The sequence below is a fragment of the Erythrolamprus reginae genome, chromosome 1 (genome assembly GCF_031021105.1).
Source record: "Erythrolamprus reginae isolate rEryReg1 chromosome 1, rEryReg1.hap1, whole genome shotgun sequence".
Taxonomy (NCBI): Eukaryota; Metazoa; Chordata; class Lepidosauria; order Squamata; family Dipsadidae; genus Erythrolamprus; species Erythrolamprus reginae.
This window is the reverse complement of record NC_091950.1, coordinates 391,359,000-391,384,731: the sequence shown is the minus strand read 5'-3', so window position 1 is coordinate 391,384,731 and position 25,732 is coordinate 391,359,000. Positions and strand designations below refer to the sequence as shown.

Below are 25,732 nucleotides of genomic sequence, written 5' to 3'. Positions count from 1 at the left end.
CCTGCTCAAGCAGGAAATCATTTTAAGCAATAGCTTCTTCTTCCTCTCCTCCTCCCTCCTCCTCTTCTTCTTTCTCCTCCTCCTCCTTCTTCTTCCTCTTCCTCCTCCTCTCCTCCTCCCTCCTCCTCCTCCTCCTTCTTCCTCGTCTTCTTCCTTCTTCCTCCTCCTCCTCCTTTCTCCTCCTCCTCTGAATCTGTTTTAAATTTGCAAGTACGGGTGCAATAATTCTAGGGAATCTCTCTCTTTTTTTAAATGCCCAATTCTCTGTTTTATTTTTGTTTTTGTTACATAAAGAAATATATCTATTTACAGATCATTTTTTAAATGCCCAATTCAATGACCCGAGACACATTCTGGAGCAAATTTTCCTCCGGTTGCAGTTCTTCATATTAACCACATTTTCCCTGGTAGGAGGAGCGCGGGAGGAGGAGGGACCAGGGGTAAAAGAGGCGAAGGGGAAGCTGCTTCCTGCCGCCAAAGCAGCGGCAACAGAGGCCTCTCGGCTGCCATGGCGACCGGTTTGTGACTGCTTCGGCCTTTAGTAGACCGCCCTCACTTTAAGACTCTCAGTCACCCGGCTATGGTAGTGGGCAGCGTTCGTGACTAGAACCGTCTCTTTCCGCCGAGAGGATTGTCGCCATGACTCAAAACAACGCCGTCTATGTGCCGCCGGGGCTCATGCCTGGGTGGGTGGGCCGCAAATGGCTTTAGTTGAGGTGGGGACGGCGGGGATATTGGAGGCCCCGCGGTCAAGCGATGGTTTTAAGCCGGGCGGAGGCTGAGACTCTTGGGGAACCAAAAGAGAAGGCAGGATTTGTGACCGAACTGTCCCGTCAGCAAAACACAGCGACGTTCTATAATCTATATTCTAATATCTTTTCAGGAGACCGATATTATTATAGGAAATAAATTTTATTTGTAAAAAGCTACCCCATGTCCGGAAAAAAAAGGATATTGCAACGTGTTAGAAAGCATTGAATCTAAAAGGGGATAAACTATAAACTGTTGGTATACATGCTTACCGTCCTTAATAGATGATAAATAAATAATAGATCATCTTAATAGATAATAAATATTATTATTATTATAATAATAATAATAAAATAATAGAATACAAAAATAAATAACAATAGATAAACTATAATAGAACTGTTGATGCACATGCCTACCATCCTTAATAGATAATAAATTAATATATAATATTAATGGATAATAATAATAAATATTATAAAATAATAATATAATAATAGATAAACTCTAATAGAACTGTTGGTATACATGCCTACCATCCTTAATAGGTAATAAATAATATCAATACATAATAATAAATAATATTGTTATAAAATAATAGATAACAATAATAAATAATAATAATAGATAAACTCTAATAGTTGGTATACATGCCTACCGTTGGTATATATGCCTACCGTCCCTGTCCTACTGTCCTATTGTCCAAATTTACCTATACCTATTTACTTTTACCATACCTATTATCTTGTACACATTTTGACAAAATAAATAAATAAATAAATAAAAAATACAGTTTGAAAAAGGAAAATATTGACAATTCCCTGCAATGATGCTTCAGTTCTGATCTCCCCCAATGTATATTATTATGATAGTGCCCAGTCTGATAATTACATTATCCTTTATTTATCTACACCTTTGTATATTACAAATGAATTTCCCAGTTGTTAATCCATTATTTTCAAATGGTGTGTGTGTGGGGGGGGGGGGGGTTGTGTGTGTGTGGCACAAATTTATTGCTGAGCAGCACATTCTTCTAAGGAGAACTTTTGTGATGATTACCATCCAGGAAAATAGGAATTCAAAATAGCATTGATGTGTCTTTAAAATGCAAATTGTATACTGTAAGATGCTGAGAAGTCTTTTATTTGAAAGAAGGAATATGACAACTTTCAAGTAATCAATATTGTGGGAGAGATTATAGGTATTCCCTTTTATAGCTCTTCTACTACATCACTCAGCTACTGTTTAAGTGATACAAATGCTGTTCTCATTATTGTTATATTAATATAGTTATGGTTCAAGAAGATGCTATAAATCACTAGTAGAGATCTTGCTTATATATAGCTTATAAAAAGAACACTATAAATTTGAATGTTATATCTATAATTAATTTCCTCCTCTTTGAAAAAATGCTCAGAAAAAAATCATGCAATTAACTTATTAAATGCACTGTTGAGATGGAGGTCACTTACTAGAAAGCATCAATATGAGAAAACATGCAAACTGGTCGTTAATAATGTGTTGCATAGCAACAGTCATTTAGGAATAATGTTAAATTAGATTGTTTTTCTTTGTTCACCAGCTTAGTGGGTTGTAAATTGGGCAGAATAGCATCCTTATATCTTTTTAATATGGAACTTATGAAGAGCTTGTTGAAAAACCAAGGCACTGAATATTGAGAGGGGTAGGAAGAAGAAAGTTAGAAAGACTGGAATTTTAAACTACGTTTTGCATAATAATTTCTGGTTAGGAATATTTTACTTAAGCAATTAGAACTTAGTTTTTCAGCAATTGTTCAAATAAAATATATGTGTTCCCAGCAAAAGGTCCATGAAGCATAAAAATAATAATCTAAGCTAGCCAAAGAAACCATCAGTTGCAAAAATTGATGTAATAATAATTGCTTGTTTTTGTGAAGATTTATGTTTGCAAAATGCTACAAAGATTGAGTGTTATCAGGGTGAATAAATTAATGAGTGTAATTTGATTCTCTTTTTTTTTTCTCTAGATACCGTGGTCATATTCCTAATGTAGCTTTTTCCTTTGGTGACACCTATGGAAATACCACCATGAAATATTTTCAAGACTTCCGAAATGCTGCAATGGAAACCAGCCGTAGTCCCTACAGCAAAGGGGGGCAATTCCCAACTCTTTTCTCCTGCGACCCATCTCTTGTGATTGGGGAAAGGTCAAAAGCCAGGGATCGATGGCTACATACCCCCAATTATTCTCGTTTCAATTTGGACACGAACCGCTCAGAAGAACTGCATGAGTTCTACAAGGTAAAACTGCTTTTCAAGACATAACCTCTCCCTCATGGTCAATTACGTATACTAATGTGAAATTGTGAATTCAAAATGTCATGTAGATAATCTGCATTAAACTAATTAGGGATAATTTCATTATTGTCTAGGAGTAAACACTTGGTTTAAGAGGAAGAAAGGAATGTTTGTTAAATCAATGTGATGTATATGGTGACATTTATGCTTTTTATGTGTGCATAAAATGATAAATGGGATCTTACATACTTGTATGCATAAAAACATCGTTCAGATAATTTGCCAGTTACATCCAAAATCTGCAAAACTAAAGTCAGTTAAATGAAGGATTTACTAAACCAGTTTAGGCAATTAGCAGTAACAGGTATTAACTTTATTCTGGCTAGTATAATATCTTTTTATTTGATGTAGGTTTCCTATATATGAGCCTAGGCTAATACATTATGCATATATGAATGTTTTCCATTTTTTAAACAAACAAACAAACAAACACACACACATACACACACACACACACAAATGCACACATGCACACGCACACACACAATCTGGTGATACTTATATTAATCCTGGATGTAACTTGAATGCTATCTGTGTTTTAATAGACTTTTATAGTTCAATCTATGCCTGTTCTTCTTCAGCATTTTAAGATTGATGGAAAAGGACCTACTAGGATACAAAAAATAGCCTTTAGGTTTTGCCTCTAGGACTGTTGGAATAAAGAAAGATTGGCTCTTTATATTTTGAAATTCAATTTATATAATTAAAAAAATGGAATTGACCCATGTTTACTTTGTCCATTCCCTTCACACACACAAACACACACCTTGACAAGCAGATATCTTTAAGAGGACAGGTTTCAGTAAAAGAACATGGACAAATGATATACCGGTATTCTGCAGCTGAAGACATACAGGGAGGGACAAATTGTACAGCATGCTCATGTGGATTGGGTTAATTAGTCCTGGGACAATTAGCTAAAGGAAAAACAAGGTTTAATAAGTGCAGAAGACAGGGTGAGTTGGGGTAATAGAAAATACAGAAAAAGGCAATGATTTAGATGGATAGACAAGAGCGATTGTTTATTGCCTGTTGTCTTGCAGCAGGCTATTGTATCAGTTCAAAAGTTACCAAATGTTCTCCCTTCAGGGAAGCCTTCTGCACTTTGTAAGGCTGCTAGGAACTGCTGTAGTCTGCCATGAGAACTCCTGTGCTATTTAAGCTATTTTTATGGAGAAAGAACCTGGGGTTTTTTGGTTTTTTTTGCATTCTCTTCTCCTTCATCAATCACAAGAAAATTTATGTTTATTGAGAAAACTCAACAGAATCTTAGTCAACTTGTCAGCAATCCATATTCTTAACAGTCTTCATCTGGGTCATCGCATTAGCTGAATCAATCGTTTGCCTGGCACTCCTTTTTTTCAACTCATAAGGGCATTTCCATTCTAACTTTATGGTCTTTTTATTATAAGACCATGCCCTGTGATTCTAGTTCCCAGTCTTTGTTATTTTTTAAAAATATACTTTATTAAATTTTCACAAAAAATAAAACAAAAAAACTCATTTTTTAAAAAAAAATATCAAAAAGGGGAAAAATGAAATACAGTTGTGAATGCAAAACTGTGTGGGGAAAGTAGAGGGTTGCACATAAATAGCCTTGTCCGATCATAGGTGTTGATAACTGCTTTTTTGAATAAAGAAGGTAGATTTATTTTATGATTTATAATTCACATTATATATCCATTCATTTCACAAAAAAACCCAAGCGGCCACATCTTACAAATCATGGCTTCTAAACTTGCTGCTTTCCCTTGTGGGAACATTCACAGGAATGGCAAGTGGGAGGGGGCAAATGGTGCAGTAGCATTGCATCAACCTGATGCAAACTCTACCCTTTTCTTATATATATACTGTGATGTTGCACACAGTTTATGGCATATTGCTTCTTTCGTCATTTTGGCAAAGTAAGTGGTGGACCCTGTGAATGCTTTTGTTTATATGTATGAAAAATACTTTTGTAAAAAGCAAGACGTGACCAAAAAGGGAAATCATTTTCAGTTCTTTTTTTTAAGGATAATAGAATTTTACAGATAATTTTGCTCTTAAATATATATTTCTGGACCCATCGTTTTTGTCTACAGACCACATTCCCAGATAATTCTAAGCCAGGATTTTTTTAAAATAATGATTTCTTGAACTTCTGATTCACACATATTGCAAAACCATACAGAGGTGTAGGGGTGTGATTTGTTCAATAAATTAAAATCAAATAAAAATATGTATATTGATGGCAAAATGGCATTAAATAATGTTATAACGAGAAAATGTGCTAATGGAAAGGAATGCATTGGGAAAAACGCATAAAGAATAACAGTTTGTACAGAAATGGGCAACTCTGGCAAATGCACATAGATTTTTGTGTGGATTTGGAGGGGCGGGATGACATACCTGAATGCAGACATTGTGCAAACAAAAACCAATGCAAATACATCTGAAAAAAAAACTGAGACATCTGCCCAATTAGCAGATTCACCCATCCCTGTTAAGTTTCAGCCTCACAGCAATCATATTAAGAGGGTAATTCAGTTCCTTGCTAAGGTGATAGGCATCATGGATGAACGGAGTTTTAAACGCTGGATTCCCTAGTGTGGGTTCAGCACACTAACCCTTACATAACAGTAATGTGGATGATTTGGAAATCAAGTAAACACATGAAGTAAGTATTCTCAGAAGAACTCAGGTCTAGATACTGATGCTCCTGACCCAATTTATTTTTAATTTGTAGCTTTCTCAGATGCAACGTGAACATTACAGAGATAAGACAGGGACATTGCACCTGGTTCCATACTTTGTGCTGCCTGTGAAGGAAAGAGAAAAGTACCCTCATCCTCTTGATCTGTGAGTCTAGAGGGCAAAGAAAGTGGTTTGTGTGTGTGGGTGTGTGGGTGTGAATCACGTCTTATATTGAAACTATTTTGTGGAAGTGTTATAGCAACTCATCAGTTTCCTTACTATAGAAGATTTATGAAGACATTGGACAACCAGGACACGGTGCTGCTTGAACAAGAGGTTGCTTTTATTCTGTTACACGCTTGCAGTACTCAACTTATGACCACAGTTGGGACCAAAATTTCTTTTCCTAAGCAAGCCGATTGTTAAGTGAGTCATGCCATCAAAAATGCATGCGATTCTGATCACATGGCCATGGGAATGCAGTAATAGTTGTAAGTACAAGGACTGGTTGTAAATACTCATTGTAGCAGTGTTCCAATATCTCAGGGGCTGCCACAAAGAAGAGGGAGTCAAACTATTCTCCAAAGCATCTGAGGGTAGGTCAAGAAGCAATGGGTGGAAAGTAATGAAGGAGAGAAGCAATTTAGAACTAAGGAGGAATTTCCTAATGGTTAGACCAGAAGTTGTGAATGCTCCAACACTGGAAGTTTTTAAGATGTTGAATAACCATTTGTCTGAAGTAGTATTAAGTTTCCTGCCTAAGCAGGGGGTTGGACTAGAAGACCTCTAAGGTCCCTTCCTGCTCTGTTATTCTATTCTATTCTAAATCACTTTCTTTTCAGTGCCAATGTAACTTTGAACGAATGGTTCTATGTCAAAGACTACCTGTAACAAGTCTGAGTCTAAAATAATCTGAGGTGACATGGATCATGTCAATAAATCCCTTCTAAGACCTTCATGGTCATCTAAAATCCATTGAAAGTTCTGAGATTCATTAACAAAAGATAAAACAATTTGCATTTAGGCAGTAGGTTTATGCCCAAGGTAGGCAGTACAGTACTTTATATTTTTCCTGTTATTTTTGTTCTGCCATCCATCATGGAAATAAATACATCAAAGTCAGCAGCATATCTAAAGACATTATCATCATTCCAACAGAGTCATTTTGGGAGTTTTGTAGTCTTTGTTCAAGCAAAATGTACATTTCTTTTTTGTTTATTATCACATTCTTCTTAGTTTTTAAAAAGATAGTCTCAAATGTGTTAATTCAACTCTGGAATTTTTTTTGTTTCCAGAAAAGATTCTCTTATCTCCTGTACTGTTCTTCATTAAAGTCAGAAAATATTGTACAGATTAATTGTAGTCTAAATATTCCTGAAGGAGAAAAAGCTGTTATTGGCAATGATGGACAAAGTTATCGTGACAGGAAACACTGTAGTTCTATGCTCTGTTATATAGAATTGAACAGTGAGATTCTCCCAGAAAGCAGATCGAGTTGAAATGTTAATATATATTGCTAGTCCATGTGTGATATGCCATATGCTATATAATAATAAAAGTAAGTACAATAGGGCTATCTTTAGCATAAGAAGGTGCCTTATGCTAGTTATTGGATCATCTCATTTCCTGTAGTTAGCTTTGATTGGCAATAAGTTCTGCAAAACCCCAAGGAGAGAGATATATTTTCCAGGTTTGTTATTTAAGTTCTGATTGAACCTGGGCCCTGCTATAAAGGACATATCGAACTATGATTTCTGCCCTTAGTATTATGCATCACTTGTTAATTTTTTGCTTTTTATCATTTTGCCTCACTGACTTGTATTCTGTATTCCTAATCACTGAACAATCCATAGTTATAAACCAGAGAACAGATGCTAGAAGGGGAAGGAAATCCAGCATTTTACCAGATTATAAAAGAGATATTATAGAAATCTACCCATCTGATTTTGAAAACATTGGCCCCTTTTGCTTGGAAGAGAGCTTGTCAACTAGTCTAAGTCAACTCAATAGACCATTTTATCCTTAGTTATTCCTATTATCATAAGTAGATAAGTCATATTGGAGGATGGGGTTGAAGAAAGAAATTACAATAATTTGAGGATGCAAAACATGTACAGGGAAGAGTAGAAGAATTCAGAAACCTGCTCATCTTCTATTTTTCCCTTGCAAGTGTTACTCCCTTATAACATAAAGTGGCTTATTTTCTCCTAATCTGTTGATTTGCCCTCAAATCTCAAGGAAGAGGTGGAGGGAGAGGGAGGGAATTGGCTGTCCTATTTATATGCAGTGTAATTATCTAATAAAAATAAAGTATAAAGCTCCATAAAGGTAGTCCTCAACTTTCAACCATTTGTTTAATGATATTCAAAGTTACAACCCCAATGAAAAAAATGATTCAACAAGTTAGCCTCATACTTACGACTTTCACATGAACAAAATTTGGGCGCATGGCAATAGGCATGTATTTACAACCATGGCAGCATCACAGACAGAGGTGACTTCCTCCTGGTTCGGACTGATTCACCCGAATTGGTAGCAAGCTTTTGGTGATGTCACAATGATGTCACGGAACTGGTTCTGTCAGTGCACGTCTGTGGACGCTACCACCTTTAAAAAAAAAAAAAATTGGATCCCCCCCCCCGTTCTTTTCTCTTCTGCGCATGTGCAGAAGCTGAGTTTCCGACACTGCGCATCTTGTTGCCATCTTGTTTTTGGCTTTGATGGGGGGCAACTTTTTTTAAAAAAAATTTGGCACTGCGGTGTGGGAGGAAACAAATCCAATAAAGTTAAGTAAAAACCCACCTCTGACCCCAGTGTCATATGATCGCCATTTGCAACCTTCCCAGCTGACTTCTGATAAGCAAAATCAGTGGAGTAAGACATTTGCTTAATGACTGTGATTCACTTGACAACTCCAGGATTTGCTTAACAATCATGGCAAAAAAGATCAGAAAATAGGGCATGTCTCAGCAACCGTCTTGCTTAGCAATGGAAATTCTGTAAGTTGAGGGCCACCTGTATTTGACAATTACATTGGGAATGAATAAATAAATACACTAGGAATATATTTTCTTGATATACTATACTCACTTAAGGGTATTTATTTGATGCAAAATATCCCTACCTCCCCCCTTAAAAAACAAGTTTGTCTTAAAATTTGCAATAACTATTGTTGGGAAATGCAGTTACCTTTTGGACCATGTACATATATGCATATGTATTGCTTGTAAATTCTGTATTTTAATTGGATTGTTTAAATTTACTGTGAATGTATCTACTGGTTTGTTCTGTTTACCTCTCTGCAATCTGTTTTGGGTTTTTGTTGGGGCTACGAGTACTAAAGCTCAGATGAGCTAAGATTTCTGGCCTGTGAAATGCAAAATATATTAATGTTTTAGGGCATGAGTCCTGAGTATCCAAGGAATTGCTTTATGTTGATGGGACTAACCCCCCCACCTCCCATTTCAGGGGAAAGGGTCCTGTTGGCCAAAGAATTTTGGCTGGCATGATCCAAATGAAGAGCCTTTTCTGCTGTCGCCCCTGCCTTCTGGGATATCCTCCCCTCAGAGGTGAGGTTTGCCTCTATACTCTTGGCCTTCCAGAAGAGCCAAAAAACTTGGCTCTGCTGCTTGGCCTGATAAGAACCTGTTGGAGCTAAGAAGATTCTCACTTCCAGGCTGCCCATCATCTTTATTTTAATCTTTTAATTCCAATTTTGCTTTTTAGCACTTCTTAACTTTTTATTATCCTGTAATCCTCCCAGAGTTGCTGTATTAGAAAGATGGGCAGCATAGAAAATAAATAAATGAATAAAAATGAGTAATTGCAGGAGATGGCCTTTTAAAAAATTTGATAGATAAATAAACATTTTTAATTTGAAAATTGTAATCTGACCATATCATAGTGTTCAAATGATGTTATAACTATTTTGGTTCAATGATATTATAATTATAGGTAGTTCTCATATAGTGACCGCCTCTTTGAGTGACCATTCACAGGTGTAACCGTGATGAAAAAGTAATTTATGATGTGTCCTTGCATTTAAAACCTTTGCACGGCAGTAAAGCAAAGGAAAGCTGAAGTATGATTAAAAGTATGATCATGGTTTCACTTAGGGACCATTCTGATGCCAACCATGGTTGCTACTATAAACTGTTACCTGTATGCTAAAAGTGTTCTTGGCTCTGAAAAAAAGGGATTTTAAGTTTTAAGTATTTTTGCACACCTCTAATTATGTATACTTCGTTACAGATAGTTCTTGGTTTATGTCCCATTTATTCAGCAACCACTCAAAATTATGGCAGCACTAGAAAAAAATGGACACATGATTGATTCCCAAAGTTTTGCAGTCCCCCTGTGCTCGTGTGATTGTGATCTGGGTGCCTGGCTTGCAATTACAATGTTGTAGAGAGGCCTGATCCCCATTTGCAATGTATGCTGATTCGTGTACATTTTAAAATGACAATAAAATTCTCTTCTCATCTCTTCCCTTCCATTCCATTCTATTTGTCCCTGTCCCTATTCCTATTCCATCTTCCCTGCTATCTTCCCATAGGGAAGCTGGCAAAGAAGGTCAGAAATCACTCTGCTAAATTGCTTTGGCCCACAGTATATTTATGCACAGCCTTTTCTGGGTTTCCAAGCCCTCCCCAGCCCCCCTCAATTCATGCACAGTCTGCACTGAGTCTCCCAGGACTTCCCCCAGCTTCTCCCACTTCTTATGGTTACTGCTTTCTTCTCACTTAATGACCTACACATTCTGAGATTGAAATGTAACTTGGATTGTAGTCATGTGACATCATGCTTTATTACCACATTGCTTGATGACTAGCAATCTCCCAGTGCCAATTGTCATTGTAACCTAAGGACTATCTGTAATGAAACAATCTGCTTTTATAATTGAACATACAATACTGTGTAACTGATCTTAAGTCTAAAAATATAAAATATTCCTTGAGTTTAATGTCCATGGTTTCCCAATCTGTATGGTATTAGTCTATATTGTGTTGCTTTAATTAAGGTCCTTAATCACAGCTGAATTCTTACTTCCATTTGTCAGTATTGCTTTGTGACAAATGCCTTTATGATATTATGTTTTGAAAAATCATGTAAGTAAAGTATACAACCTGAAAACTGATTCATGTCATTTAAAAGAATTACAAAAGTGTTTGTAAATTATCTTTGTTCACTTTCTATTGTCTGTTTCTTCAAATTACCTTGAATAAAATTTATCAAACTTTATCTTTTACATTTCAAAGTTACCTGGGAATGTGGAATGCACAGTAATTATATATCATCTATGGAATGTCCTACCCAGGCGTGGATTCTAATTTACCTTGCCGCCAGGTAAATTAGAACCCACCCCTGGATAGGAAGCTGCATCCTCTTGCGCCACATGGTGTGTGCATGCGAAGTGCTGAAAATCAAGCTTCTGCACATGTGCAGAAGCAAAGAACAAGATGGCATTGCCTATAGCCCCACTGAAAGAGCCAGTTCAAGGACATGGCCAGTTAGCAATCGCTCCTGATTCGGTGAGCAGGGGGAATTTTCCACTACCGGTTCTATAGAACTGGTCTGAACTGGGAACAACCCAGCTGTGGTCCTATCTCCTGCATAATCGGTAAAGTCTTCTAACTTCAGTTTTCATCACCGGTGTTCCTTTCACAGATAGTACCTACATTCGAAGGTAGGGCGAACATATGTTAAATGGATAGTGTATTAACCCTTGCCTTCCAACTATGTATAGTAGAATATTATTTTATTTGACTTCATTTGATTTCACAGCATTTATGCAATGTAAATAATGAATTTCAAGAGCAGTTTCTGGTGTTGCATAATGCCACCCGAATGCAGTGATACCTTGTCTTACAAATTTAATTGGTTCTGGGACAAGGTTCTTAAGTTGAAAAGTTTGTAAGACAAAACAATGTTTCCCATGGGAATCAATGGAAAAGCGATTAATGCGTGAAAGCCCCAAATTCACCCCTTTTGCCAGCTGAAGCACCCGTTTTTGCGCTGCTGGGATTCCCCTGAGGCTCCCCTCCATGGGAAACCCCACCTCCGGACTTCTGTGTTTTTGCGATGCTGCAGGGGAATCCCAGCATCGCAAAAATGAGTGCTTTGCTGGCAACGGAAGTCCGGAGGTGGGGTTTCCCAGCGAGGGGAGCCTCAGTGAAATCTCAGCAGTGCAAAAACACTGAAGTCCTCGAAACCCCACCTCCGGACCTCTGTTTTTGTGCTGCTGTGATTTCACTGAGGCTCCTCTCGCTGGGAAACCACACCTCCGGACTTCCATTGCCAGCAAAGTGCCCATTTTTGCACTGCTGGGATTCCCCTGCTGGGATTCCCATGCAGCATCACAAAAACACGGAAGTCCGGAGGTGGGGTTTCCCATGGAGGGGAGCCTCAGGGGAATCCCAGCAGTACAAAAACGGGTGCTTCTCTGGCAACGGAAGTCCAGAGGCGGGGCATCCCAGTGGCGGCGGTGGGTTTGTAAGGTGAAAATAGTTTGTAAGAAGAGGCAAAAAAATCTTAAACCCCGGATTTGTATCTTGAAAAGTTTGTATGACGAAGCGTTTGTAAGACGAGGTATCACTGTATTATGAAAAAGCCCTCAAGTTTTTGAAGTAAACATCTGCTGTGAACTCTAGTCTGCAGCTTTATTTATTATCCATTCTTTTTAATTGTCTCCGTTGGATTTTGCAAGCTATCCAGAGTTTTAAGGAAACAAGTGGCTATAACAAATCTAATTAATTAAATTAATCAAATTAATTCCTGTTCCAGTAATCCACTTAACTGGTCAAAAAGAGGGCTAATGTACTGCAGAAACATGAAATGAATCAGTTGACCACATTCATATATCTAGTCCTCCAAGAAAAGTACTGGAAAGAAAAAGCAGACCATTTACATTACAGAATTGTCAAGGCCTGACAGCACAAAATACTGTATGTCTCCCAAACACTGATTAGCTTCATGCCTACTGATGCCTGACTATCCAACAGGGGTAATTGAAATCAGAAAGCCTTGCTAGGATTGCATTTGTGCAATGGTTCTGGGTATACACGACAGATCTTGGAGAAAGTTAGAATCATTATTAAAGTTTGCCTAGATTATTGGTTAAGCGTGTAGTGAGTCACCTCTTATGTTCCAACTCCTTCGTGTGTCTGTCAGGCATCTGGCTGGCTGTATTACAAAGTGCCTGATTTGCATTTGCCACAGTATTGAATTTTTTATATGTTAGGTGAAAAAAGGAGTACTCTGCTGAGAGATTAATTATTTATATGTGCTATAGATGGCAGCTAAGAGATAAAGACAACATAAACTCTTTAATAGCGGTAGCAATAGCACCTTGACATATACTACTTCCTAGTGCTTTACAACACACTTTAAGCAGTTTACAAAGTCAGCATATTGCCCCCAACAATCTGGATCCTCATTTTATTGATCTTGGAAAGATGGGAGGCTAAGTCAACCTTGAGCCAATCAGGATCAAACTCCTGGCAGTGGGCAAAGTCAACCTGCAATACTGCATTCTAATCATGCTGCGCTACCAGAGCTCCTTTAAATACATTCTAGTGGTCATCCAGAATTGTGAAGTCCAGATTTATTATTTATTTATTTGAGTTGAAAGGGACCTTGCAGGTCATCAAGTCCAACCCCCTGCTTAAGTAGGAAATCCTATAGCACCCCAGCCAAATGATAGTCCAATCTCCTCTTGAAAATGTCCAAAGTTGAGTTCACAACCTCCACTGGCAGGCCGTTCCACTGGTTGATCGCTCTGACCGTCAGGAAGTTCTTCTTTATTTCTAGGTTGAATCTCCTTGGTCAGCTTCCAACCGTTGTTCCTCGTCTGGCCCTCTGGTGCCCTGAAAAACAGGGTGACCCCCTTCTCTCTGTGGTAACCCCTCAAGTACCTGTAGACTGATATCATGTCCCCCCTGGTCCTTCTTTTCTCTAGGCTATCCATGCCCAGTTCCAGCAATCTCTTCATAAGTCTTGGTTTTTAGTCCCCTAATAATTTTGCTTACTCTTTTCTGCACCTTCTCCAGAATTTCTAAGTATCTTTTGAAGTTTTGACCAGAACTGAATGCAGTACTCCATATGTGGTCTGACCAGGACATTATAGAGTGGTATTAATACCTCTCTGGTCTTGGAGTGTATCCCTCTATTGATACAGCTTAGGATTGTGTTGGCCTTTTTAGCCGCTGCTGCACATTGCTGGCTCATATTTAGTTGATTATCCACCAAGACTCCAAGATCCCTTTCACAGTCACTACTGCTAGGTAGGGTTCCTCCCAGATTGTATGATCTCGCAGTCCTAAGGTCTAAGCTGGGTAGCTACAGTTTTATAATGGTGAAAGTATCTTAAACTGATAGAAGATAGTACATATAAATAGGAAATTCAGCCATTTATGATTTAATCTTAACGTTTTACAATACTGTTATAAAAATCAGTGCTGAAAGAGGCATCATGGTCTGGGTATAGGAAAATTTCATCCACTTCAGCCGACAGATTTCTGCTTTCAATACACCTCCCTAGTTCCTATCTTTCTAAATAATGAATCCAGCATTGCTTGTTGCCTGTCATTCCAAAGCAATCTGTTTTGTTATTCCTCCCCAAGGCACACATGCATTAATCACGATTGATCAATCCCCCGGAGCACTTTTCTAGGGCACATTGCTTTGCCACATATTGTACTTACTTTTATGGCTTTGTGTATTGGCAGGAAGTAAGATGTATTTTTGTCCTCCATGCTTTACAGAGGGTAGCATTTCTGCTCCTGCTGTAACTGCTTGCGATTCTTGACGAACATATCTTTTCTTTTATGTACACTCAGAGCATATGTGCCAAGAAAAAATCCTTGTGTATCCAATCATACTTGGCCAATAAAATTCTATTCTGTTCTAATACTTGGTGCTTTGGTGGGACTGTAGTTCTATTGCTTTGGGATGACTGGATGGTGAAGCAAGATTGTAGACCAGATATTGGAAACTTTCAGAAGCCCTACATGACAGGCAAGGATAATTCAGTTACTGAATTAAAGTAACTGAATGAGTAGAAAAATAGAATTAAATTATTTACCTTAAAATGTTGGATTGTTCAGTTTAATCTTTGAATAGCAGGGAGAAAATTCATTAGTTCATTCTGTTTTTAAATTATATATTTGCTATTACAGAGTGTAAGGCAATAAACAAATTATAGTGAGGAGAAAAGTATATTACAATTCTTCACCCTGATAACTGTAAGCCATTTAGTTATTGATCTGTGGTCTGTGAAACCTGAAGATATGGCAAGTGGCACAAGGCTTGTGGAACAAAATTTTCTTTTAAAGAATTGCCAAGTTCTCTGAAAGTTGTACATAGGAAAATAAGAAGAGCCATGCTGAATCGGGCCAAACCCATCGAGTCCAGCATTCTGTGTCACACAGTGGCCCACCAATTGTACATCGGGATCTTGAGCAAAAAGAGAAGGCAAAACCCTCCATTTCCCTTGATCCCCAACAATGGGGGTCAACCCATAGGAATCCTGCCTGCCTCAACCAACCTAGAGGCGGCACTTGGACATCTGTTGTCCAAGTATAATCCGTTGTAATAATCTTGTTGAAAATATCAGGAAATTTTGAGTTACCCTTGCAAATTTTATTTTTTATTTCTTTTTATTTACTTTTAAGATTTTTATATGTGCCACCTGGGATAGTCACTTATGCTATGATACTAGCAGGTTCTACATTACTAATTCTGGCTTGCATGGTCCATCAAAGTTTGCAATTAAGATGTAAAGAAAATATTAGCTGTTCTGTTCTAGGCACCATCAATGTTCAGACTTTACATGCTATACTGACCGCCATTAAGTGAACCATTGCCTATCCTGCTTGGAAGTTTCTCCAAGTCCTATGATTGACCACTGGAAAAATAGATAGCTTGCTGATCTAGTAATTTTTTTCTTACAAACCTAGGGGCAATGAATGGAGTCACAGTTGGTAGTGTCAATGTTCCAGGTAGCATCCAAACTAAATCCGAGTCCAAGTCAAAATACTTCTTAAAGTTCCAATTTACTTCCTGGCACCTGAATCTGAGTTTCCCATCCAGTTGAAAGTTCACATCTCTTGTCCCCCACCCACAAAGTTGTCACGTTGCCCACTCAGATTGTCTCAGACTGGGACAATCATGACCTGGATGATTGATAATCCCCATAGGCACAACTGGCAGTTATATGCCTTATCTATTCATCTATTTCATTATATGCTACAATGTCCTACCTGTCAACAACTACTTCAGCGTCAACCGCAACAATCCACAATCTTGCAATAGATACAAACTCAATGTAAACCACTCCAGATTGGATTGCAAAAAAATCGACTTCAGCAACAGAATGGTCAATGCCTGGAATGCATTACCCGACTCTGTAGTTTCTTCCCCAAACCCCACAACTTTAACCTTAAACTGTCTACGGTTGACCTCACCCCATTCCTAAGAGGCCTGTAAGGAGCATGCATAAGCACACAAGCATCCCTACCCTCCCTGTCCTAATGTCCCTATGTACGAGGGCTGTCCAGAAAGTAAGGTTACAAGGCATGTAGCTCTCGCAGGGAATGTTCGCGGGGGAAGTTGGTATGATTATCGTGTAGTGGAAAGCCAGCAAAAGAGAACGAGCAGTGCCAGTGGTCAGTAGATCTTTGACTGGCATTGTGGTGAAGGTCAGAGATGAGCGTCCTCATTCTGTTTCCCTCCAAGTGTGAAGTGTGTGCTGTAATACACTACCTGAATGTTAGGGCATAGAAACATAGAAACATAGAAGTCTGCTGGCAGAAAAAGACCTCATGGTCCATCTAGTCTGCCTTTATACTATTTTCTGTATTTTATCTTAGGATGGATATATATGTTTATCCCAGTTACTGTGGATTTATGTACCACGTCTGCTGGAAGTTTGTTCCAAGGATCTACTACTCTTTCAATAAAATAATATTTTCTTGTGTTGCTTTTGATCTTGAACACTGCTGTGATGGGTGCCCAAAATGCTTGCTGAAGTGCACAAAATCAACAGTCAGTGCCGCCCGAGAATGTTTTGACCATTTTGAGATTGCAGGCGAAGCTTTTCTCAACTTTATATGACAGGAGATGAAACCAGGTCTTATCACCATACTCCAGAGAGCAAACATCAATCAATGCAGCGGCGCCATGCCCATTCTTCTTCAGCCAAAAAATTCAAAACTCAGCAATCGGCGACAAAAATCTTGGGCGCCCATCGTGCACAAATCTTGGGCGCCCATCTCAGCAGCGTTCATGCCCTTAGCATTCAGGTAGCACATTACAGCGTATACTTCGCACTTGGAGGGAAACGGAATGAGGACGCTCATCTCTAACCTTCAACACAACACCACAACGATGATCTACTTTGCTTGTTCTCTTCCACTGGCTTCCTGCTACACAATAATAATACTAACTTCCCCCACAAACCTTCCCTGCAAGAGCTACATGCCCTGTAACCTTACTTTCCGGGTAACTCTTGTATTCATAACCATCTTATGCACTCAAAACCATGCTTGTACTCTTAATACATGCACATTAATGTTTATACTTTGTTTGTATTCATATACACACTTGACAAAATAAATACATAAAATAAATCTATGAGGATTCTCAATCATCCAGGTCATTAATTGTCCCAAAGATTCTTTTTCAAAAGTCAATCAGATTTTCTTGAGTTTTTTCTCCCCTTTGAAATATTTTACTATTCATCCCAGAAGCTTCTTCTGTTCTCAGTTCTTCAGTTCAGAACTGGAGAAGCTGCTTGGATGAGAAGTGAAATGTTTTCAAAGGGAAAAAAAAACAAAGTTCAGTTGCTTTTTGGAAAAGCTCTTTTGGAACCTTATCTATTCCTAACCCTATTGACTAACTCATGCCAGCTGAGAAAGTAAAACACTTGCTTTACCGCTGAGATGTCTGACCCAAACCTTTCCTGAGTTATTGGATGATGCACAGGTATGCCCACTTTAACTTTCCTTGATGTTACTTGCAACTGGGGGTTTGCTCACAGTTATCAAAATTGGGACTTTCTTATAGCAGATCAAAATGTCCTTTTTCAAATATCTCTTCCAGAGTGCTTTCTGAATTAATTTATATCAATCCTTGACTAGGCTTTTGCATGAAAGCATAACTGAGAATCAATCGGTTCTTCGTTTTACATATTTATAATGTGGTATTTCTTTTGATGCACTTGAAGAAATAGAAAGTGAGCAAAAACCGAACGGTTCACTTTCTCATACTTCATGAGTGCCCTCTGCTGGTACAATATAGTAGTTCCTATTATCCCGTTGGAAAAATGAAATCCAATTGAACAGCTATGAGGTAAATGAAAAAAGACATCAATGCACACTAACATGTCCCTAATGGACTCACACTCTGCGTTAATATGAATTGCAACCTAAGGATAAGAAGCTTTGAGTTACATATATAGATGACATAGAATAAGCAAAGGATTAACAATACCCTTGTTAATATTTAGAAACATAATTATGCGGTAACACATAAACTTTAATGACAGTACAGTGGTACCTCTACTTACGAACTTAATTTGTTCCGTGACCAGGTTCTTAAGTAGAAAAGTTTGTAAGAAGAAGCAATTTTTCCCATAGGAATCAATGTAAAAGCAAATAATGCACGCGATTGGGGAAACCACAGAGAGGGTGGAGGCCCTGTTTCCTCCCAGGAGATTCCTAGGGAGGTCCCATGGAGGCTTCTCCCCTCTTTTCTGGCCCTGTTTCCTTCCAGGAGATTCCTAGAGAATCCCCACGGAGGCTTCTCCCCGCCTTTTCCAGCCTTGTTGCCTGTCAGGAGATTCCTAGAGAGGCCCCACAGAGGCTTCTCCCCTCCTTTTCCGGCCCTGTTTCCTCCCAGCAGATTCCTAGAGAGGCCCCACAGAGGCTTCTCCCCTCCTTTTCCGGCCCTGTTTCCTCCTAGCAGATTCCTAGAGAGGCCCCACGGAAGCTTCTCCCTGCCTTTTCTGGTTACATTTTCGGAGGCTCGGGTTTGTAAGTGGAAAATGGTTCTTGAGAAGAGGCAAAAAAATCTTGAACACCCGGTTCTTATCTAGAAAAGTTCGTAAGTAGAGATACCACTGTATTCTTAGTTTTATTCAGGTATATCCAATTAGTAGTTGTGTGTAGGCAACTGAATATGCTCCCCAAATATGTGTCATAGTGGGTCTTATCAGAATTTAAATAACTTTTGCCAGAAGATAATCTGGTAAGTATCATTTACTGGAAGGCAATGACTTCAGAAAATATGACTTTACGATAGAGTGATCAATGCCTGGAATTCACTACGTGATTCTGTTGTTTCTTTTCCAAACCCCAAAATTTTCAACCTTAGATTGTCTACAGTTGACCTCTCCTTTTCTAAGAGGTCTGTAAAGGACGTGCATAAGCGCACCATTTTGCCTACCATCCCTGTCCTACTGTCCTATTGTCTTCTTTTATCATTACTTTCTATGTTATGTTTATATAAACTACTATCCTATACTTGATTGAAAAATAAAAATAAATAAATAAGGATGTTCCCCTTCCAATGGCTCATTTTCCTACAAATTTTATCTTATCTTACTCTTTTCTTTTTTTGCTTGGGAGTATACATGTTCTGGGTTGTAGCCCATGTCATTTTTATTTTCTAAGAATACGGATGGAACTCAGTACCATTTCAGGAAAGAAAATATCATGATGTAGGCTAGCATTTTATAGCAGGTTTATTAGTTTTTCTAAAAATGAAACAATTCTCCATAGTCTGACCTTGTGTGATTTATGCACAAATGGAACCAGTCGGGAGTTGGGGGGGTTGTTGGCAGGTAATTGAATCTGCAAAGAAAGAACAAAGCACCAAATTGCACTTCTAATTACATTCAAATGAAGTTACATTTAATGTGTTTTGACTACTGCTAATGCCAAAAACTAGAGGGTCCACATCTCTTCATATAAAGTATTGTAGGCACCTCTGTAAATTGTAAGATGTGATAGAGAAACATGAACATTTATATTCACTTGCACTGAAATGCATCATCAAACACACATGATAGGCAGAATAGAACCCAACCAAGTTCCTTAACTGTAATAAAAACATTTATCATGAATAATCAATGAAGATATGTGATCTTTATATTTCTTATTAAAGACAAGTACATTTGTCTTTAGAGTTAGTGTTTTTAGAGTTTCACTTTTAATTTGGGTTTTCTATCTCCAAAATATTACTGAACAATGGAATAACGTTATTTTGCTAACTTTGTTTCATACTCACCCATTCAGTTGATGGTAGGATGACACAATGGATGGATGGAATACTTACCTGATTTAAAGTATAACTCTCAGATATATTTTAAGACATACTGCATCATGCTATACAAACTTGCTATTTTGGGTATTTCTTCATCATCCCCATCCCTCTCTGCCCTTTTTTTCTTTTCCCTTCTCCTCCCTTCCCTAGCAGGCAGGTAAGTGGCACATGACTTGGCAACCACAGCAACCATAGCTTCCCAAATTTCATTCCCCCAGGGGTCATGGTTCCCAGAATGGATGCATTCTGTAAGTTGATCCCATTTGAGGTATCTTCACTGAAATGTTGCCTTTTTACAGTGTTTCTCAAATAGTGGGGCGCCCCCCACAGAGCAATACCAGGGAGGCACCTGACCTGGAGAACTCTGCTTTTTTGCCACAGGGAGTAGGGGTTTTTTGTACCGAACAATAGCACACAGCACAGAGTAAGAGATATAAAGTGCATATAACAGACCCTGAAGAGACACCATGGAAAAATATTTAACAGGGATGAAAAGAAAGAAGGTGAGAGAGGGAGATAATGAGACAAATGTAAATCTGCTGAAAGTTAAGAAGAGGAAATATGATGAAGTGTATATAGCGCTTGGCTTCACTGTGACTATGGTGGTAGATGAGGAAAGACTGGTATGTTTACTGTGTCTAAAAATGTTAGCAGCGAAGAGCATGAAGCCAAATACATTAAGGCGTCACTTAAACACATTACACCTCAATCACTGATAAGCCGCTTGAATTCTTTTTCAGCAAAAATGTCCTGAATATTGCAAATACAGTAGTACCTCTACTTAGGAACTTAATTCATTCCATGACCAGGTTCTTAAGTAGAAAAGTTTGTAAGAAGAAGCAATTTTTCCCATATGAATCAAGGTAAAAGCAAATAATGTGTGCAATTGGGGAAACCACAGGGAGGGTGGAGGCCCTGTTTCCTCCCAGGAGATTCCAAGAGAGGCCCCACAGAGCCTTCTCCCCGCCTTTTCGGGCCCTGTTTCCTCCCAGGAGATTCCTAGAGAGGCCCCACAGAGGCTTCTCTCCGTTTTACGGCCCTGTTTCCTCCCAGGAGATTCCTAGAGATGCTCCACGGGGGCTTTTCCCTGCCTTTTCTGGTTACAGCTTTGGAGGCTCGGGTTTGTAAGTGGAAAATGGTTCTTGAGAAGAGGCAAAAAAAAGTCTTGAATACCCAGTTCTCATCTAGAAAAGTTCGTAAGTAGAAGCGTTTGTAGGTAGAGGTACCATTGTAATTGTCCAGGTAGAGAGTTGGGGGGGGGTGTGCAAAATGTTAACTTCTTCCTGGGGGTGGGTGTAACAGAAAATAATTGAGAAACACTGCCTTATAATCACTGTATTTGTATTCTCATGATCTTTTCATTCATGCCTTATGCTTTGATAATTTTACTGAATTACGGTATGTTTTGATGAAAGTTTAATCAGAGTAGCTTTGGGTTAAAAGTGTTCTCAGAATAAATATTTTTTTTCAGTTCAGGTGAACTCCAAGCAGAATCCCTTTTCAGACTGGGATCTTCATTTCCTCTTGGATCCTCCCCCAAATTTCTTCATCTAAGATTCTATTATATTCGTGCCATATTTTCTGGGGTCTGTCACCAGTGATGTAACCATGTCTCCCTTGTGTGCTTGTTTTTCTCAACCCCTTTCTTTTAGCCCATCACTGAGTGCTAAAGCAATGTGGCACCTTCGTCGCATCTCGCCAAACAATCTACGGACGTATCAGACTTTCCCCTCAGGAAAGAGGGTGACTCCACAGGAGAGAGAAGTCCGAGACAGCTATTTTCAGTTCAGAGCCTGAGTGAAGAACGCTGCCATCCCTGTATAACCCTTAAGACGGAAGTCCGAGCTTGGGAGGAAAGAATGTTTGAAGAATGGGAAATCATAAAATTGATTTTCCTCACCATGCCTTACTGCCTAAGAATGCTTGTGTTATACAATATCCCTTATTTTTTTCTGTGTAAACGAGATAAAACTAGCTTACATCTCCTTCCCTGAGATGAATTATTGGCATATGAAAATAATGAACTAGTCAATATTAGTAATCTAATATGAATCAATTTGGTATAAACAACAGCCGGAAACTGGGAGATCTTGAGTTCTAATCTCATTTTAACCACGAATTAGCTGGGTAATCTCAAGCCAATCACTTTTACTCAGCCCTTAGACAGAGGCAATGGCAAACCACTTCCTAAATCCTGCCAAGAAAACTACTGGGATTTGTCCAGATAGTTGTCAGGAATCAAGATTCCTAAGCAGGGGGTTGGACTAGAAGACCTCCAAGCTTCTTTCCAATTCTGTTGTTGTTGTTGTTATTATTATTATTGACTTGAAGGTCTGAAGGTACACAAAAACCTCAAAAAAGGTTCAGGAGGGAAGTGTTTTTAATAGGAAAGTGAACACAAGAACAAGGGGGCACAATCTGAAGTTAGTTGGGGGAAAGATCAAAAGCAACATGAAAAAATATTATTTTACTGAAAGAGTAGTAGATCCTTGGAACAAACTTCTAGCAGACGTGGTTGGTAAATCCACAGTAACTGAATTTAAACATGCCTGGGATGAACATATATCCATCCTAAGATAAAATACAAAAAAATAGTATAAAGGCAGACTCGATGGATCATGAGGTCTTTTTCTGCTGTCAGTCTTCTATGTTTCTAAAAATAAATAAGCAGAAGATATTTAGGATATGCTATCTCTGAACATGAACTTTTCATTTTGATATTGTGTCTATGTTCCATGTAACTGAAAACATCAAGCAGTGTCCCCAGCATTTTAGTAAAATAACACCATGTAACAATTTTCCAAAAAAAAATTGTTCCCAGTTGTTAAGTGTGTTTTCCTGATTGTTTATACCTTAAATGAATAGAAAAAAGTTATTATTCCCTGTAAACTTTGCTTTTGTGGTCAGTACCATGATACTTTGAAATTGATCTATTTTTAAGGATATTCACAATATTTCAAGATACTTAAGAAGCTTCTGGAATTGTGAGAACTATCAAGAAGTTTCTAGAACTGTCCAGAATTATCTAGAACTTTCTGGGACTGTACAGAATTGTACGTAGCTGTATAACTACAGTTATATAGGGCCACTATAGTCCTTCCTGAGAGACAGAGAGACAGGATCTAATTGATTGGGATTGCATAGTAAGTGGGCAATGGCCATCACAGACAACGGGGGGAATTGACCTAGACAGACAGGTGTGAATTCAATATCTATTCAGATTCTGATAAGGACAGTATTCACACTTCCCCCCACACCCATTACAGGAGGAGCTTAGGAGTGTAAATGTATATATTGTGTGTTACTCTGGTACTGGGTGATCAATCTTGCTCTGCTGAATCCTCAGTACACTCTTGTACTTTAATACTGCATGGAATAAAGACCATTTTTATCAAGTTTGGAGAGACATCCTTTTTCCTTACAGTACACAGCAACTTAGTCAATTTAGATGGCATCAAGAGGTTGCATTCATCCAGCAGGCACATTTTGCTACATATGTGACCAGTTTATAAAGACGAGAGCGAAAAAGTACTCTGGAAGCATCTGTTAAGATGTGTCAGGCCTACAAAGCATACTTTGGCATGCCTGTTGGTGACCAAGACAAACCATGGGCTCCTCATTTCACATGTGAGCACCGCAAGAAAACTCTTGAAGGTAAGTGGGTAAATGCTACTCTCTTAAATAGCAGATTAACTGTGTTAATATTGTAAATATCACTAGTCATTAGTGTGAAATAGGCCTAAATCAAATTCTAAATCCGAATTTTATTTTGTTTGCTTATAGGTTGGTACAGGGGAGAGAAGAGAGCCATGCATTTTGCTATCCCAAGAATTTGGCGTGAACTGACTGATCACTCAACAAATTGCTACTTCTGCATGGTGTACCCTTCCAAAAGTCGCACTGGCAAAAATGTACCGCCTGTAACGTATCCTGACATTCCTTCATCTATTGCCCCAGTACCACACTGCCCTGAACTTCCTGTACCAACACCTCCAGACAGAGCTACCCCACCTTCAAAAGAAAGCAGCAGGTCAGACACCGAGGAAGACATTGAAGATCACGATTTCTCTTCATATGCAGATGAGGAGCGGAAGCCATACTACCCCAACCTACTACCCCAATCAGAGACCTTGGTCTCACCAAGTCCAATGCTGATCTTCTGACATCAAGGCTCAAGCAATGGAACTTATTAGATGAAAGCATCCAAGTCACAGATCAGAAGAAATGAAAACATGATGGGCGACTATATTTGGGGATTGATTTGTGAAACTAATTTTCAGTATAGTCGTAAATCTCGGAAAACCGCACACTTCTGAACAGTTTTTGGTAATCTGTGTAAATTTGCAATGCATATAGTGTTCTTAGTCTGACTGTATAAATGAAAAGATGCAAAATCGTCTGTTTTTATAGTAAAAATGCATAATTTTCGTTGCCATGGTCACAAAAGCGAAGTTTATGATGAATGTAAGCAATTTTTAATTTGTTTTAGACATAAGCAATTGGAATATAACATTTAAAATCTGGGAACAAAATTTGTGTTACATAGTGTAATCAGATTTATTAACAAACATAAAACTCATCATTCTGTAGCTCAACTCTTTAAACTATAAGCAAATCCAGTACACAATGTCAATATCCAGTCAGATATCAGCAAATCCAGAAAGAATCCTAAAGTAACAACAGATCCCATTTGATTCCTGAACAAATAAGCTTTTATATTCCATCTTTTTATATAAAATGATCTTGTCTTTAATCCATTTGAATGATCATTGCTCCCTGTCTTCAAACTTCAACAAGCGTCTTCCATAAATCCATTCCAATTGCTCTCTTTAATTGGCATTTTTATTTCCTTCTTAATTTTTATAGACTCATCCAATTTTTTTTGGTATATCAATGAGGAATTCTTGTGTATGTTGATAATCTTGTCAGAACATTTTTTCCCTTATTTTTTGGGTGGTGGTGGTGGTGGTAATAGCATCTACTGTCATGGCTTCTTCTGTGAACAGGGTATTAATTTTTTAAAAAACATGCAACATAGCCAGCAATGTTGATTCAAAGTCCTATTTCCATTTGTCAACATTTATGAGCACTTTTATAAGTTTCTTATCTTGATATGTAAGAAATAACTTTTCTTTCCCATGAAGATATTTTATTCTTTAAATTTGATTAATTTCAGACTCAATATTCCAAGTAAAACATTCCAACTTTTTTCTGAGCCTTTAAACAGTTTGAAACTTTCTATAGCCAAAACGTTAATTTGCTTTTTGCTATTTACTTTGAATTTATAAAGTTTATAAAGAGAAAGTTTCATTTTCATATACTGAAGGTACACGTTCAGTGTTTCAGTGTTATTTTAAAGGTGGCTCAGAGAACCGATAGCGGCGGCAGCGTTAGGCTCCGCCCACCCATCCAGACATTGCCATTTTTTTGTTTTTAACCCTCTGCTCATGTGCAAAGCCTTCTGCGCATGCACGGAGAGTGAAAAAGTCTATGCTTCTAAACCGGTAGGGAAGGGAAGTAGATTTGACCACTGAAAGGGGTCTAACTTCTTTAAAGAAGTTCATAGTCCTGTGGTGGTGAACCTATGGCATGTGTGCCACCTGTGGCATGCCATATGGGAGGACATGAGAGACTTTTCCATGTTTCAG

At 38.3% G+C, this 25,732-nt stretch overlaps 1 protein-coding gene across 1 annotated transcript; it reads left to right on the top strand.

The window, feature by feature from the left end:
* The first annotated feature begins 444 nt into the window (after window positions 1-444).
* On the top strand, window positions 445-23,479 carry CIMIP2C (ciliary microtubule inner protein 2C). Its single transcript, XM_070734882.1, has 4 exons — window positions 445-686; window positions 2,759-3,032; window positions 5,815-5,927; window positions 21,737-23,479. Exons 1-4 carry the CDS (start codon window positions 640-642, stop codon window positions 21,879-21,881), a joined length of 579 nt encoding a protein of 192 aa, XP_070590983.1. The 5' UTR covers window positions 445-639; the 3' UTR covers window positions 21,882-23,479.
* The last annotated feature ends 2,253 nt before the right edge of the window (window positions 23,480-25,732 follow it).